Raw genomic sequence first — 17,412 nt, forward strand, 5'->3', positions numbered from 1 at the left:
TGCTTACTGCAATTAGTACCACCATACACAATCCGCTGAACAGCAGTTTACTGTGCGAGGTTTTTTAAGCGGACACACACACACACACACACGTTGGCTCAGATTTACCATTTCTAATCAATGACGAGAGTTCCTCCCATGCTCCCCAAAGGCCTATTAATGGCCTCTAAGGTGCGCATGTTATCCACATTCAGCATTCAGTTCCACACAATTATTCTCCTCTGACCGACCTGAATTAATCTTGAGCAAGGGGAAGATTGGTCCCCGCGTCCCACCACTGTTTTGTCCAGTCCTGTCTCTTAAGTAGGACATTGGGAATACTGCGAAGTGTTGGTCTGGGCAATATTTGCCAGTCGTCAGTCATTGCGAATAATTAAGCGTAGACCTAGCCAATAAGGAGGGAATCAGCACTGTTAGGCGCCTGCAGGCGGTGTAGCTGGTAGCCAGACGGCCGTGTAGAGTTGTGGAGGTCGCGCTGCTCAGCGAGAGCTACAGGGCACAAAGCCTTTGAAGTCATCAGATCCAATGTCTCGTAAAAAAAATTGAATCATTAAAAGCAAAATTAAGGTGAACAGATTGAAAGCAGAGCAATGGTCATATAAGTGGTTTTATTTATATTCATAAATGGATGTTAACCAAAGTGTCATCGTACCGAATTATTTACAGATTCTTTTGAATACTGCTGTTTATTTGGTCGGGCAAATGTCATGGACAATCTAGTCATCAAATACTAATACTACAACACAGACAGCAGCCTTGAACATTTTTCAGACCGCATCAACTCTTCTGTATAGTCGACCTACCGACACAGTCTTAATAAAACATTTAATATCACAGATGGTATCGTTGCTCGATTATTTTGTAGTGTAGAGATTTTGTACTTACTGTGTCCGCCCCCCTGGATTTTGTTCATATTGATTGTCTTAAGTTATTACGTCTTTATTATTCTAGTCTTGTAATCCCTTTTGTAATCTGTTGTCTCTGGATATTTGCTGCAGCTGGGGCAAAAAGACAATCCAGCTTTGGACCCCATCATCCTGGGACTGAAAGGAGTCGTGCATCATGGTGAGTAAAGGGAAAGTAAGACCGTTACGAATTCCATGTATTTATGTGGTCAGTGCATTTACATGTAATCTCCATAAATGTATACATTTTTGTTGTGCTTTGTTCACCTGAAGTTTTTGCATTTCTTTATTTATTTTCCACAGATGAATTTTTTTGATCATATCAAAATCTCCCCTCCGCATGAAACATTGCTGTGGGGATTAAATTCATGTGGAAATACGGGAAAAAAAGAAATAATCCCGTACAAAATCTCTTAGACATCGCCGTTTTTGATGTTTGGGTTGATCCAAGAGATAAATTCCTCATGACAGTCCTCCCTGCCTCCGTGATACAAAGACTGATGCTCTCTTAATTCCACTTCACTGCTGTTGTTTTTTTAAACCCGAAATTGGTTTGAACACAAGATATGAGCGAAGTTTAACAAAAAAAATGAGGTAGCATTTGCAAGATACGGCCTCTCGCTGGCTGGTGAGGCTCCACAGTAGGAGACCTCCGAGGAGCTTCACTCACCGAGGCAGAACTATTAATTACATCTGAGCCTCAATTAGACAACGTTCAGATGCGCATGTGCACTCTGGTGGACTGTAGCTCCTGCAGAGGCTCATATTCACCTTTAAACTATTAATGTCCAGTGCTACATGAACATGTCATGGCACTGTTCTTTGCCGCATATCGTCTTAAATTACTGCTGCTTTGCTGGCTTCACCGCATGCATGACTTATGCAGAAGATAAGCAGATGTTTTAACATGACTGTGTAATCCTTTACTGCAGCTTGGGACAGAGCAGCTCTGTTTACACGGACACATATGGCTTGTTTCCAACTGGCCGCTGATGGTCTTTATGAGAGCATAATAAGACACTGGCAAGGACATGTGAGTGGATGAGGACACATAGAAGCACAGATCTCGGAAATTGGAGCCGAGAGCACGATTCAGGAGGCAAATGTAAAAGTAAAAAGAGATTTTTTTTTTTTTTTTTACAATTCTAATAGGCAAACAGGTCAAAGGGTTCAGCTGAGCCAAAATCCAAAAACAAGATCAGGATCAAAACAGACAGGCAAAGAAAAGATCGGTGGAAAGATAAGTCGCATGGCACAAAGGCAATCTGGCAGAGAGCGAGTGGAAACGCACCAGTACATATAATTGGGAACTAATAAGGGAACGGGGAAACGTGTGGGGGGCAGGTGAGTGGGGAGGGGCAGCAGGTGAGATGGTTCTCCTGGTGGGAAAGGCAGGCAGGATCTGAAATGACATCAGAAGTAGAACATTTCTTAGATTTCAAGAGTGGTCTGGCACCTGAATCTAAAAATTGGTGACAGTCAGTGAAATTCCAGACTTGAAGGAGTAAGTGCAGTAAAGGAAAAAAAGCATATTCTCTGATTGGCCTGCTATCAGCTGGAGGGATATTGCACCTGCGGTTTTACCACACACACACACACACACAAACACACACACACACACATCACAGTGGTATTGAAGCTCCACTTTTCTTTTTTGTTATATAACCCTGACGGTTGCCAGAGCGTGGGTTATGCTAGTTAATTTCACGAAAAATTACCCCCCCCCCCCCCCCCCCCCCGTCAGACTCCGAGAGTGGCTCATCGCTGTGCTGTGCAGATGCACAGTTGTTTGTGCACACACACACCACAGTATCTCTCATCTTCCAGCCGAGAGCGAGCTCAGTGTGGGTGTGGTGGTGGTTTTTGAACTCTCTTCCTGCTGGCTGCTAAATGCTCCTCGCCTCCTCCCCGGTTTGGGTGGTTGGTTTTCCACTAGCTCGTTATCCCACAGTCATCCATCCATCAGCATCTCGGCGGCCCATGAGCGATAGGGCACGTACGCCGCCTGAAGACGGCGAGAAGAAAGGCTGTGAATACTGAATTGGACTCTGCGTACAGACGAGGCACAGGGGCGAGCCCTCCTTTTCAGATAAGGTCATGAGCTGTGAGAGATTGGACTTGACGTGAATTCCGCTTTATCTGAGTTTTTCCACATTATATTTCCAGTAAAAAAACAAACCCACTTGCATAACCCACATGGCTTGTTTGCAGGAGATAACAGGATATTCCTCTGCATCACAAACTGCCGCTTGTTGTTATTTTGTCTTACATGGCGTTGCCTGGTTCTGATCAGAGAGGATAGAACAGATCCGGTAATCATTTTGATCTGCCTTAATCCCCGCCGTCCATGCTATAGTTGTTAACACAGAGGAGCGCACGCTACCACCAGGCCACAGATCAGCTGTCAGGGCAGGTCATTTTATCAGACTACCCTCCGTTTGCTCCTCGCTCAGCCCATCTGAGTGCAGAGATCTGGCCAGGGTGATAACAAGTGGTGAGGCTTTTAAGTGCCTCCACCGTCATTCCACTAGTGGAGGCTTCAGGAAAGCAGTAAAAACGCCACGGGGAGAGTGAAATGGAACGACCTTGTAAATGTAACTCAAGATATGCAGGGTTTTTAGCAGAGCATTAACGAGTGAAAGATGTGGTATTTTTGTGGCTGTGCGGGAGACTGTGATTTTCATCCCTTTGTGTATTGACAAGTTTTGATCCCGTGCTCTACCCAGAAAAGGAGACCAACCTCAGATCTTTCATCCTGAGGGATCTGCTGCCGTCATCAGTGGACAGCTATTACCGATACACAGGCTCTCTGACCACGCCTCCCTGCAGCAAGGTGGTGGAGTGGATTATCTTCTCCAGGCCCGTGTATCTGTCCCACACACAGGTGCGTTCAGTCCACACACGCGCACACACACACACACACACACACAGACACACATACATGCACACACACACACACACACACACACACACACACACACACACACACACACACACACACACACACACACACACACACACACACACACACGCCCAGGCAGCTACATTATCCACACACAGCCGGATCCCATTTGCACATCGTCAGTGGATCACTCGCGTTGCACAAGTAATTTTTCCCCTCATCTACCTCCCCTCTTCCTTCCCATTATCCTCTTTCCTCCCCGACCACTCTGCATATGAAACCATAACTGCCAATATAGAGGATGATTAAGCGAGAAGGGGGAGCCAATTAGTGTTATTTGAATGAGAGTACGTATGAGATAGCTCTTATACATTCATCATGCTGTGGGTCTGAGACCGTGACTGTCCGCTCTTCAATGGAATACTGCTGCATGTGGATTTACTGTAAATGTTCATTAATCTGAGTTATTGGAGTAACAGTTTAACATATGCTAAATGAAAATGCAGCATTTTACCGCAGTCACCTATGTACTGTACAACAGCTTCCACCCGACTGGTTCAGCCATTGTGATTTTGAGAGATAATGTATGCCATATCATGCCCCACGCTTTTTGCTGATCCCATATACATTCCTTTGCTGCATCTTTTATACATACAATTCTCGGGATACCCAGCTGCATATCCTCGGGAGCACTCTGCGCGCTGTAGAAATTTGCAGGGCTCAGTGGAATTTCTATCAGCTGCAGGAGGACAAATCTTTTGTTCCGAAATGACTTGTGCTGCAAGTATATTGACCGGCGCCACAATGTTTGTGACGCTCACAGATAGTCTTTATGAACCTGTAATTCATTTCTCCAAGCACGCGTAGGACACATTGATTCCGCAGTGTCTGTAATGTGTAGTCATTACAGCACGCGGCAGGAGATCATTCATGGCAATCAATGACCACAAATTTTGCCCCATTGAGAAGTTACAGGTCGGTAGGGAGCCAGGATGATGATTGAGGTCTGTGCCTGCTGCCTGTGGTGAGAATGTCTCTTGCAAATACTGTGGTTGTGAACAGTCAGCTACTGGGAAGTGGTTACAAATGCAGTCCGGGATGATATATTACAGCCAGCACACATGTACTCACTCAGACACACATAGAGACAAATTTGCTTCAAATAGCTATTCTCTGTTTCTTCTGTCATCTAGCTGGAGGCCTTTTACTCCATCTTCACAACAGAGCAACAGGACCACGTCAAGTTTGTAGAAAAGTTGAGAAACAACTTCCGGCCCCTGCGGGACCTGGACAACAGGAAGGTCTTCAAGTCAGCTGTGAAAGATGCATGGCAGAGAGATTTGACTGAGGTCCTAAGAAGCCCTCCAAGCACGGAGGCCTCAAGAGGTGAGTAACATTTTAAACATGCGTCATCTGAGATTCTCCCTGCGGTTTGCACTACAGCACAGGGGGTATTGGGTGTTTTAAACCAAGGAGCTCCTGTTACAACAATTCAAATTCTGCCGAGTATTACAGTTAAGTTATGATTAGTATTATGCAATGAACACTTGCCAGTAGGCCACGGTTACATCAGAGATCAGCAAACATCTCATCCTATCCAAAAGGTACCCCCCAAACATTCCCACGCCGTCTTCCTTTTTTTGCAGTTGCCAATGGGCCTTTGCTACCGTTGCCATGCCTGTCAAGTTTTCCATTCGCAAACAAATGGAGCATGAATTAAGAAAACAGCTCAGTTCTTCCCTCAACAGAAGCCAGTAAAGGGAAAGAGGTTAAGCAAATTTGGGTTCCACATTTCCCTCCTGCTAAGGTGGCCGAACTGTTGGAAATGGTGCGCAATCCACACTGATGTAGAATGCCTGTGGCGAAAATAAGACGTTCATTAATGATGTGTATTTCTGTGTAAATTGGAGTAGTATTATCACAGGAACTCTTGAGGGTCTAGAGTCATAATTGCATAGGACCAATACTATCTGCAGCCATTCTCTAATTGGTTTTATTTATCGTAAGATTCACGAGATAAGATTTGACCATGTATTATATTTCCCACCATTTAATTTCTCTGAAAGCCTACTTTTTGTGTTTTAGCGGTATTTTCTTTCTGATATTATTTTTAGACCCCCCCCCCCCCCAAAAAAAAAAAAAAGGAAATCCATCTTGCTGCTCAACGTGGAGACCCATTCAGGCTCAAATCAGTGGGTTGCAAGGAATAATAGGCCTATAAGACGTAATTCCTTGTGGTTGGTTAAAAATACCATCTGCACATTATGATGTGATTAAAACCATTAGACTAATAGGTAATAATTATTATGATATTTCTGGGTGCAGCTTGTCCACGCAGTTAGAAGAGTGCACATCACTCTTCCATTCCTATATCACATGTAATGCAGAGCCCAGATATCACGCCAGGCTTTATTAGAACATTTTGGTTTGTCTTTCTCCTTTATGCGTACATCTTGCAGCACTCGCTTCAGCAGAACAGTGCAGGAACTATGGAGACTAATGAGGAAGGCTGCTGCTCCTTAAAGTGGTGTTGTTGGTGTCTAGTGTGGAGAATTGATTGGTAATGCCTGTGATGAAGTTGGAGCACTCTAACGGGGCCGATCAGCAATCATCATTAATATTTGGCACAGCTAAAATAGACCCATGCAAATTAAGTTGTGAAATTGCTTCTGTGGCATTATGTCAGTGGGCAGAATGAATGTGGACCAGTATCTCTCCTTTTTTTTTTTTCCGCGTGCCCTCCCTCGTGCTCATTTTCTCTTTGTGTCTCACACATTTTTATTTCTCTCTGTTAAAATGTAAGGATTCATAGTTTGTGGGGAGACGCTGGGAATAAACGGTGTCAGTTTCGTCTTCAGGGGTGGCACCTGTCGTGTGTGTGTGTGTGTGTGTGTGTGTGTGTGTGTGTGTGTGTGTGTGTGCGTGTGTGTGTGCGTGTGCGTGTGTGTGGTTGTAAATGTTGTGAGAGCCACAGCCACACCTTGACTGAATGTTCCATCACTGTGGCTTTTATAGCCATGGGGGTTGTTTGGCCATTAGAGATGCATAGCTAACCTTTCTGATGCAGAGTACAGGTTGCAGTTTTTGTTTGCACGGTGCATACTTTTTGGTTTGGTGATAATGCCAAGATGCATCGGTCAATACTTACTTCAATATGTGTTTGCTCTATTACTGTACATCTGCACTGCATGTGTGGAATCAATCAGCTCTGCCATCCTGTGCATGCCTGTCATTTCACATGAAATGAGACAGGTTTATCTTGGGCGGCTGTGGCTCAGGATGTAGAGCCGCTCATTTGATCCCAGCTCCTGCCAGTCCGAATGTCCTTGGGCAAAGCACTTAACCCTTAATCGCCTCCCGCAGCTCTTCCGTGGTGAATTGCAGCGCTGTATGAATGTGTGTGAATGTGACTTTCCTGTGAAGCGCTTTGATGGTCTATATGACTAGAAAAGCTCTATATAAATACAGTCCATTAGTCCATTGACATACCTCTGGTTAGAGATCGATTTAGGGTGGTGTTACTTTTACTTTTGTCAGCCCTGTGTTAGTTTCTTAATTCATTGCTTTAGCCGATTTATTGTTCTCAAAATAAATTGAATGTACAGTAATTAAAGCAACAATATTAACATAGTCCAACATAATTTTGTTAGTCTGTGTTGCTTTGTTGGTATTTAGCCCTCACCTGCTTCGCTTGGCTTCCCTGCGTAGCTCAGAAAATTCAATTATTTACATTAAAATCGCCTGTGTTTCTTTTTGTTGCGTTGTCAGTGAAATTCTTGTTTTCCCACCCTTATTAGAATATCTGCACACAGCTTCTTTAAACCAAATGATATCTCCTTGAGGGGTGAGATTCCTCCCCTTCATGGTAGAAGCTGCCAGGAGAGACATTCACGCTCCGCTCTGAGTAGTGTGGCAGGTTGAGGTGAAACCACTATTAGGCTCATTTAAGGTGGTTACAGTCTCTGTATTCATAGAAAAAAATAATAGGATTCTTTTCTAAAACGCCACTAACGTGTGGAATTTTGCTTCTGATGAAATATCATCGGCTATTCACTTTTTGATTCGTGCTGGAGTCCATGTTTTCAGTTGAACCTGAGATGGTGTGAATGATAAAATCCCATTTTTGCGTTCACATTTTGAACAGTTTGAGATGAGAGATAATTAATTTTGCTGCCAATCTGCCATTTTGTCTAAAGGTTTTCATGAAACGAAAAACGGTGAAAGATCGCTGAAGTTTCCAATTAACACAGAGTCATCGTGTCCACACGTGACAAAAGTTGCTCCAGTTATTGTGAACTATTTTTTTTTCATTTTTTTTAGCAGAAATGCAAAAAGAGAATAAGGGGTCTTCACCAGCTGTGGATTTAAGTGTTTCCAGTGCACCATTGTCAACGGTGAAAAGACTGATTCCTGTAACGGTGCAGGCAGTGGATCCACCTCGGTGTCTTCAGCTGTTATTAAATGACAGCAGTTGAGTCACTGAATTTGACAACAAACATCCGATGGGTTATAATGCGTTTCACACCTGTCACACTTCATCAACAACCCCAGATTTTCTTGTCAATGTATTTCCCCCCCCTCCCTCTGACTGATTTCCTTCCACCCCGTCTCCTTTTCACATATCATGGTCCATAATTTGCACCACAGCTTCACTGTGCAAATGGAGAAAAGCGTGGTGACAATTTCAATTTGGCAGAGACCCTGTGAGCACATAGTCAGTTGACACCGGATCCCGATTGCTCTCGCCCCAATGTGCTAAGAAGCATGTCCAGATTGTCCCTCAGTCATACTGACATATCCCTCTGTAAACATCCATGCAGCAGCCTACACTGCCACCTTGAGGTCGACGTGCACGTTTTCTCTCATTCTCCTCCTGCGTCCTGTTTAATGCTGCACAGACAGGATCCAACAAGTTACGGGGGAGAGAGCAAGTTGCAGCATCACCACGTCGATCACTACACTTCACGTGTTTATCACTATGCTTGGCTATTTGCTATTCTGCCTGGGATCTCTTGCAGTGTTGTGAGATACCGTGTTATCTTAACCTTTTAGTGGTTTTGCATGTGGAAACGACTCTGAGTCGCGCCAGCAGCAGACGGTAATAATTGGCTTGTTAAAAGTCAACCCGCATTCAGGCCGCACACATGAACCACTGTCCTCCCAACCACAGCTTGACCCAGCCGCATTCAGACGGTAAAAAGGACATTTTTTCTTCTTTTTTGGGGGGGGAATGAGACATCCTCATCATATTATTATCTTTGTTCCGGTCTTGCAGCCTGCAGCAGTGCCCCGGTGAGCATGAAGATCCAGCCGCTGAACCAGACCGCGTTGATGGTGAGCTGGGAACGCCCTCTGACTGTCTACCACCCGCCGATCACCAGCTACACGGTCTCCTACAGCTGGGTGAAACGTGACATCGCGGATGAAAACACATTCACCAAAACTGGGGACCAGAGCATGGTGAGTGTCATCGTCTGCCGCTCGCACCGGGCTCTGAATTGGTTTTGCAGAGCCACAGATGTATCTGGCAGGATCAGAGGGCGGCCGGATCTGTGACGGACGGTGCATATTAGAGGTGACACGTTGTGATGGTCTTGTGTGTGTGTCTGCTGGTTGATATGAGGACCGGTGACTCTCCTGTCACTCACCTGTCTAAGAATAAACACAGCCCTTTCACACACACACACACACACACACACACACACACACACACACACACACGACTTTAACTGATGTATGTGCAATGTGATACAAATACACCTGTGGCTTTTTGTCAGTTGTAACATTTTCGGCCATCTGTAAGTCTGTGTATAAAAGTAAGTCTGTATATATGTAAAATATATAATGATATATGCTCTTTTTTTCGCAGTATGAAAACCAATAATGATTTGATAAATTCGAGTCTGGTTTCAGACAGTGGAGGCAGCTCTTTGAACACAAACTTGTCTTATTTTAGAGAAGAATGCAGGAAATATGTATAAGTGTTGCTCCTCAGATCTCTGGGTAAATGTTGACACCAGCGATCATATTATTCCGCTCGTCTGTCTTAAACATCAAGTTATCGCTGAAGTTATTGTCTCTGCAAAAATACCTCATTCCGCAGCAGGAGTGTAGACTTACAAGGCTGTTCTTTTTTCACACCACATAATCTTCTTCCTGGTCATACATCTTTCCGTTTGTGGGAATGCGACACCCAGCTGTGCACCTCTTTTAAACCCCTCCGTCCCCCCACTGGCATGACAGTCTGCAGCTGCTTTCACACAAGCACTGAAAACCTGGAATTTTTTCTAGACATTAGCTGGAGGAGTCAAGTCCCTGGTACAAAGTCTGTGTGACATTTCTATCCTCTCTCCTGCAGCGCTATTGAACGACTCTGGTCTCCTGCACACTCACACTTCACCCCGAACCCAAACTAAATTCAGTATTTATTGTGGGGGATAGTTGGAGAATGCAGATGTCTCACACCTTTATTTCTAATCCCCTCTTTTGATAACTACAATTGGTCATATTATAGTGCAAAGCCTTGTTTTGATCTGCAGCTGTTTGTCCAATTAAAGTTTTACTCCATTACACTGTAAATACAAACTCAACACTTCTGCAACTATTTCAAATGTCTTAAACACTTGTAGCATTTCGGTGGACATGAATCCTTCATTTCTTGACAGAGCTTTTATTGTAAAATAATGTAACAGCATCCAGATGGGATCCCTCCTTCCTTCCCCACATGCTCCCTTCCTTCCAATAGTCAGAAACCAGCTAATGCATTAGCTAATCAACACTTACTGAGCATTACCTTTAAAAAGAAAGACGCTTCAAGACTCCATATGTTCCATGATTGCGGTTTATATGTGGAATTTCTATGCGATCAGACTTCCTACAGTTAAAGGACCAGTGTTTAGCACTCTATTGGCAGAAATTGAATGTTATGTTTTTATTAGTGTACAATCACCTGAAACTGAAAAAAAAACATTGTTTTTGTTTAGCTTAGAACGAGGCCTGGATATTTACATAGTAAATGTAGTGGGAGTGGGTCGTCTTCAACGTGTTCTGCCATGTTACCTGAAGGCCGTCGCAGGATTTCCTTCACACTTAAAGGAAGTGCCTCATTAATGAAACTGCTGCTGACCTCAATAACATGTATTTCTTGGATTATTGCAGTTCGTTTAACTCCTCTAGCCATAAGAAGTCAGTGCTTCTTCCCCTGTTGCTTGTTCAGAAATCTGCCACAAAAGTTATGTCTGATGTTAAACAAAGAGACCATTTCAGGCCTCGTGTGCCAGCTCCTTTCTGTTTTTAAACATCCTTCCATTACATTTACTGAAGATTTTTACTGCCCGTTGGCCATACTGCACCCTGAGGCCCTCTGACACAGCCGCTGTAGATCTACTGCCTTGTCTTCATTTTATTTATTCGTCGGTGGGAGACAGAAGAGAGCAGAGTATTTTCTATTAGATACTGGGACTGACTTGCGTCCGAAGCGTAGGTGCCAAATATAAAGCGGCATCATTTCTATATTTTAACTTTGAATGATGAATGTCTGCTGAGGCTTGTTTGACTTCTTGCTGTCTGTCATTTTTTTAGATTGGGTGTTGATTGTAAAATGGATTTATGTAAATTATGGGTTTCAGCTTATATCTTTGTGTCATTGAAAAGCATTCTACATTCATATGGTTTCCATACGTTTATTACCTGGCTGATTGAAAGAATGATTAATGCGTCGATGAGATACCCACAATTTCCCTCCATCCATCCAGTCGATCAGTCTGTTTGCTGACAGAATTCTCTCTGCTCGTCTCTCTGCTGTCAGTCTTTCTATTTGCGGCCACTTCATTTCCACTTCAATTTTCAGTTTGTATCTCTGGACATCTTTATCTGAATTATTTCAGAGAAATGCTAGCTTTGCAACCACAGAAGCAATCACCCATCCATTCTGAGGATCATTTTAACAGAAGTAAAACCATCTGCGAACTGCACAACACAATTAAATTAGGCAGGAAATTAGGTTTTCTAAATGGCATTGAACTTGTCTGTAAACAGACGACTAGCAGGGTGGTGTATTTTCATTTTAGTCAATATGAATCAACAGCATCCCCACTTTAAAATGTGTGTTCACTGCAAATTCAAACATTACTCACAATGTTTCTTTGCAAATGTTCTGTGGCTCTTTTCTCTTACAGAAAGCAGTCATCACTAATGTGTCCCCTGACGTCCTGTACCTGTTCAGAGTGCAGGCAGTGTGTCAGCACGACCTGCGCAGTGATTTCAGCCAAACACTGCTGTTCAGAGGTAGCTGGTTGTCATTATGTACTTTTGAAAATATTTCCAAAAATCAAACACAGGAAGCAGATTTTTGAAATGCTTGCTCCCGCTTTTGTTTTACAGCCAACACAACACGAATATTCGAAGGGTCTCGCATTGTGAAGACGGGGATGGTGAGTTGACCAGAAGATGGCAGTGCAATTTTTTTTTCATGTTGGTGACATTCACGTGATACTGTTGGACAATTACTTACCCTCTGCCCGTCTCCCTCAGCCCACGATTTCGCCAGCATCCTCGGCAGACATGGCTCCGATAAGTTCTGGTTCATCCACGTGGACGTCGTCTGGCATCCACTTCTCCATAGTCTCCATGGCAACGGGGATGGGCCCCTCCTCTAGTGGCAGCCAGGCCACGGTGGCATCGGTAGTGACAAGCTCGTTGCTGGCAGGCTTGGGCGTTGGTGGAGGGGTCATCTCTTCTTTGCCCAGTTCTGTCTGGCCCACACATGCGCCACAGGCCACTCACAACACCAACCGTCCCTCCGCCCCGCCTGCAAAGTCCAGCACTGAGCAGGCGGCTCCCCAGGGCTCTGAAGATAACCCGTCTGAGGACAACCAGGCTGCACGGGAGGGCGAGGAGGAGGAGGAGGGCGAGGGGGAGAGAGAAGGGGAGCAGGAGGAGGGAGAGGATGTGAAGAAGAAAAAGAACAAGATTGCACCCGATAATGAGGAGAAGCAAGGGAACAGCACTGTGGCCATAGATCCTTTCATCCCCACCCCTGCATCCACAGCCAAAGAGAAAGGAGAAGGGAGGCCTGCAGGCAATGGCACTGCGATAGCTGCGAGTACTGATGACGAGCAGTTAGTTAACGTGGAGAGGAATCCCACAGATGTGAATGTGGTCTCCACTCAGGAGCCCCGCAATGACAGTGCTGAGATGCAGATTCCCCAGAGCTCCACGCTGTCTCCGAAGATCAGCAGTGATGGGAAGAATCTCTGGCCTTTCACTGTCCACACTGGTGAGCAGGCGTCTTTCTTTCACACAGACAGGACACACTTTCTTTCAGTTTGTATTCCCTTCACTCTTCATAAGCCACGCTGCCTTGTTGTCGGCTATCACACATGGGCTAAACGTCTCTGCAAAGCAGGATTCTGTCAACAGTACCCCCAGATATGGGGCAGGAATTTAACATAACAAATAACTTGATTTAAGACTGTATTTCACAGTGGTTATCATCTCAGTCAAAGACAAAGCTCCAGGCTTTTGTGTCAGTACAACACGGAGCCCTGAAGGCAGAAGTGAGAAGTGAGGCCGCCGCAAGGGATCTGCCCCGAGGAAATCCCTTTAGCATATTTAAGAAAAAAACTGCTTCAAGGGAGAGTGTATGAATAATATTTTTGCCCAATTCTTTTTTTTTTTTACCATCCTTATCGACATAATGTTAGAAATAGAACAACTATCATGATCATTGATAGAAAGCTGTAACCAAGTGCTCCTGCTTTGCTTAGGGTTTTGAAAAATATCGTTTTGATCTGCACAAGCAGAGGAATTATGTTTTTGAATGAGCCTCATCTGAATCTGTCGGGGCCAAAACCAAAGCTGGTTTGGTTTGAGATTCTTTCTTTGCAATTGGATTTCATCATTATCAGACTCCAGCGGTGTATTCATGGGAGAGTTGGCGATGTCCGTGGGTCATGATGACGCATGGAAGGATGGGAAGAGTTTAGGTTAGAATAAGGCTAAAGAAAATAATAAACATGTAGGCCTATAATGGTAAATCACACATTAACGGTGCTATATGTAAGTTCATGCTATCACAACAGACCCAATGTTAGCATTAACAGCTATTTAGACGTTAGTCTTCAATAAAAATCACAAGTTCAGCTTCCATGCTCTTGGCGAGCATCAATCACCACCACCACCACCACCCGCTCCCAGCTCGAAACCATATGATGAACTTGCAAAGTTTCTCCTGGACTGCTGAGTAAACAGCTGTTAATGAGCGTCGGCCCTTTGGTGGGAGCAGAAACGTACATTTTACCATAACAGGCCAGTTTATCATTCTCTACGTCTTCATTCTTAACTGAACTCGTCCCTTCCCTCCATGGATCTGACCCAGAGACTCTTAGAATGATGAGCCAAAAACACGGCCCCCGTCACTGTGAGATTCTCCAATTTTATTTGCAAATAAAAACTTATGCTGTCAGAATACGTTTTCATCAACATCCCACACCAGTGCACTTTGAGCTTTGGCAAATGAGTTGGTGTTAACTCTGCCGAATATTTACCCGTGTAATTTGTGCATGCATTATGTTCCAGACAGGACCACTTTGTCCAACGTTACACGAAGCCCATCTCCGGGGATGGGCAGGATGGTGTGGATTGTCCCCCTAGTGGTGGTGTCTGCTCTCACTCTGCTCTGCCTCATAATGCTGCTGATTGTGATGGTCTATTGGAGGTGAGGAAAAGGTTCAATAATAAATATATATTATATCTATTATATTATATATAATATTTATATACAGTAAGAGAGTAATCAAGTGGTATTACATATAGAGGTGGTTCATCTTGATAAGGGTATTACTGAGGATATATAAGCAAGGCGCCCCTCACCCACACTGACCTCAACACACTCTGTTTGCGTGTCTGGATATCCCAGTCCGTCTGCCCCACTGTCTAGCTTGATGTGTCCGTGTTAACATTCGCGCGCCTTCCTTGGAACACGTTTGGCAGTAAGACTTCTTTTCTGCCGGCACGTCGACATCAGACCCATCACCCTGCCGAGTCGGGGGCTGGTGACCTGAAGGCCGTGCGGTGCCAGCAGGGGTCCCAGCTGGGCCATTATCTGCCGGGCTGATTTCCAGCCACGCTATTAGAGCCCCAGTAATTACACGAGCCAGAGCCACTGGCACATGTGGGACGGCTAATGAGTCCGAAATAGCACCGAGGACCATTTCCCAAGCTCGCTGCAGACATAAGTCGGTACCTGCAATGTGTTTGAATGTTATAAATTCTTCTAAATGCACACCTTTATGGCCCAATAACACTGCGGTGTATATAGTGTGTGCCGTGATATAAATATTGAAGCCTGGTTATCAGCTCTATATAGGTGTTAAAAACACAGACAGATGACTGTAGTGGATTCAGTCGGTCCACTGCTCAAATGCCGCGACAGAGTTGTGGCATTTGAGAAGCAGAGCAGGGGCCGCTCTGAGATTAGAAATGGCGATCACAGCTGCTGTTGTGACAACGCAGACGGTTCACACACAACGTCTGCTCGCCGCGGGGAAAGACTACGATAAAAGATGAAATCAACCCGCTCACACTGTCTTTACTCCTCGTGCACTGCGTAGGCTCGCTCTCTGACAGTGCCGCTATTAAACCAAGTGAATATCTTTGCTGGCAGATGTTTTCTTCATTAACAGTTTAATATTATAATCCATTTGATTTTCTAAGTGTTAATTGAAAAAATATGTAATCAATGGACCATCTATGCTGAAGTTTAATATGGTTGTCTTATCTTTTGCTTGTCTTGATAATCTTGGATTGGATCTTAGAGTCCATCTACGGTGGAATTAATTTGCTGTGGTTACAGAGCACATCTGGAAGCCTCCGAGGCTCGGGGTGTTTGCTGGAAACTCGCAGATGTTCTACCGAGAACAAATCCCATCCTGTGTGTTAAGTGACTTGGTGATGTCGGTGTTAAATGGGATGCTTCACTCCGGTTCCTTTACACTTGAGATTCATTCGTGGAAACTCATTTCATCCCAGTTTCCGTTCCCCCAACGCAAACTATTCCTCTGTGTGCCTGGGACAGAGTCAGGAGGGGGGGGGGGGTTGTTACCTACTCCACACCCACACCCACAGGGAGCCATTAGATTGGGAGTCTGTGATGCAAGCCAGAGGGAGATCTCCTCCCCCATTGTTTTTTTTTTCTTCATCCTACCCCATTTTCACTTTCTCTCTCCCTCCCCATCTCTCTGTCTTTCTCTATCTTTTTTAAATCCAGTGCAGCCTTTTTATTTTTGTTCCATCTGTCTTAAAGAATGACTAGCACCTGCTCCCTCCTCTGCATCAAGTACAGGTAGGATTTAACCTGGGAAATGCTGGTTGTGGAATTAAATATGGGTCTTTTTTATTTGCATCCATTAGTTTACATTGTATTGTGTGTGTGTGTGTGTGTGTGTGTGTGTGTGTGTGTGTGTGTGTGTGTGTGTGTGTGTGTGTGTGTGTGTGTGTGTGTGTGTGTGTGTGTGTGTGTGTGTGTGTGTGTGTGTGTGTGTGTGTGTGTGTGGGTGTGTGTGTGTGTGTGTGTGTGTGTGTGTGTGTGGAGGTGGTGGAAGCGGTGGATGTGCAGGATGTCCAGAGGACCTTGAAGATGTCTCACTCAGAGACCACCTCTGTTTTTCATGGACATGCTAAAATTATGGAACCTGAGGCTTTTTTCTTACTCAGATAATTATTCTTTTTATTCATTTTATTTTTTTAAATGCAGAAAGTCATGTCTTTAACCTCTAATGTAGCCCTAGTCTTAAAATTCTTCATCCAACTATCCAAAGTTTTATTTGCACATCTATATTATATAGATAGATAACTCATAAACCGCGGCTGCCTTCAGGCCTCGACTCAGCAGTGATTTGACCAGATTATCGCTCTGTTGGCTTTGGACCTGGAACCTTGCAACATTTGGGGGTGAATCCCCTACAGGGTGTGCATCGGCTTCTTGAAACATCATGACTTGTGGATAAATGTTGAATTTCCAAGTGTCCGTCTTATCGAAAACAAAGATCAACTACAGCAGCAGCTACTGGGACACAATCATCACCACTTTCTCTTGAAATAAAAAAAGCTCCTCTAAGTTGATTTTGTTCTCCTCGTAAAGTTGGCAGGGTTTCAGGAAGGCGGTGTGGAAATGGGTTTGGATTAGTTGTCTATTTGGCGCTGCGCTTTGCGTCGCTGAAAGTTGTTTACCTGTTCCCTGTAGCCGCTCGCTCTACCTGTGTGCGATCAGCTGTGTCCCAGCTACTCTGGGGTTTTCATTAGCGGTTTCTCTGCCGCTCTTGTGTCATTCTCCTCAACATTCAGATGCCGATGTTGACAGACCGGATCAGAGAACAATGGGATAACGACTCCCTAATGCACTCCACTGTGGCATTACCTGTGTTGTTTCACTGTGCTGCTCTCTCGCTGTGTCCCTGTAGGAGATTTTTCCAGACAGCTCACTTCTATGTGGAGGAGAGCAGCTCGCCACGGGTGGTGGCCAATGAAAGTATTCCAGTCATCCCTATACCAGGTGAGCCACACTTTAATTATTATTTTTAAAAGATTCACACATGGAGTCTTCAA

At 44.5% G+C, this 17,412-nt stretch overlaps 1 protein-coding gene across 1 annotated transcript in view; it reads left to right on the forward strand.

The window, feature by feature from the left end:
• ca16b (carbonic anhydrase XVI b) overlaps positions 1-17,412 on the forward strand; it is a 94,623-nt gene that overhangs the window by 63,703 nt on the left and 13,508 nt on the right. The window contains exons 6-14 of the mRNA XM_035631555.2: positions 999-1,065; positions 3,632-3,789; positions 5,001-5,193; positions 9,083-9,267; positions 11,985-12,093; positions 12,190-12,239; positions 12,340-13,084; positions 14,386-14,524; positions 17,268-17,359. Of these exons, the coding sequence (XP_035487448.1) occupies positions 999-1,065; positions 3,632-3,789; positions 5,001-5,193; positions 9,083-9,267; positions 11,985-12,093; positions 12,190-12,239; positions 12,340-13,084; positions 14,386-14,524; positions 17,268-17,359 (1,738 nt within the window). The remainder of the gene's footprint in view (positions 1-998; positions 1,066-3,631; positions 3,790-5,000; positions 5,194-9,082; positions 9,268-11,984; positions 12,094-12,189; positions 12,240-12,339; positions 13,085-14,385; positions 14,525-17,267; positions 17,360-17,412) is intronic.

This window comes from Scophthalmus maximus, chromosome 6 (assembly GCF_022379125.1).
Source record: "Scophthalmus maximus strain ysfricsl-2021 chromosome 6, ASM2237912v1, whole genome shotgun sequence".
NCBI lineage: Eukaryota > Metazoa > Chordata > Actinopteri > Pleuronectiformes > Scophthalmidae > Scophthalmus > Scophthalmus maximus.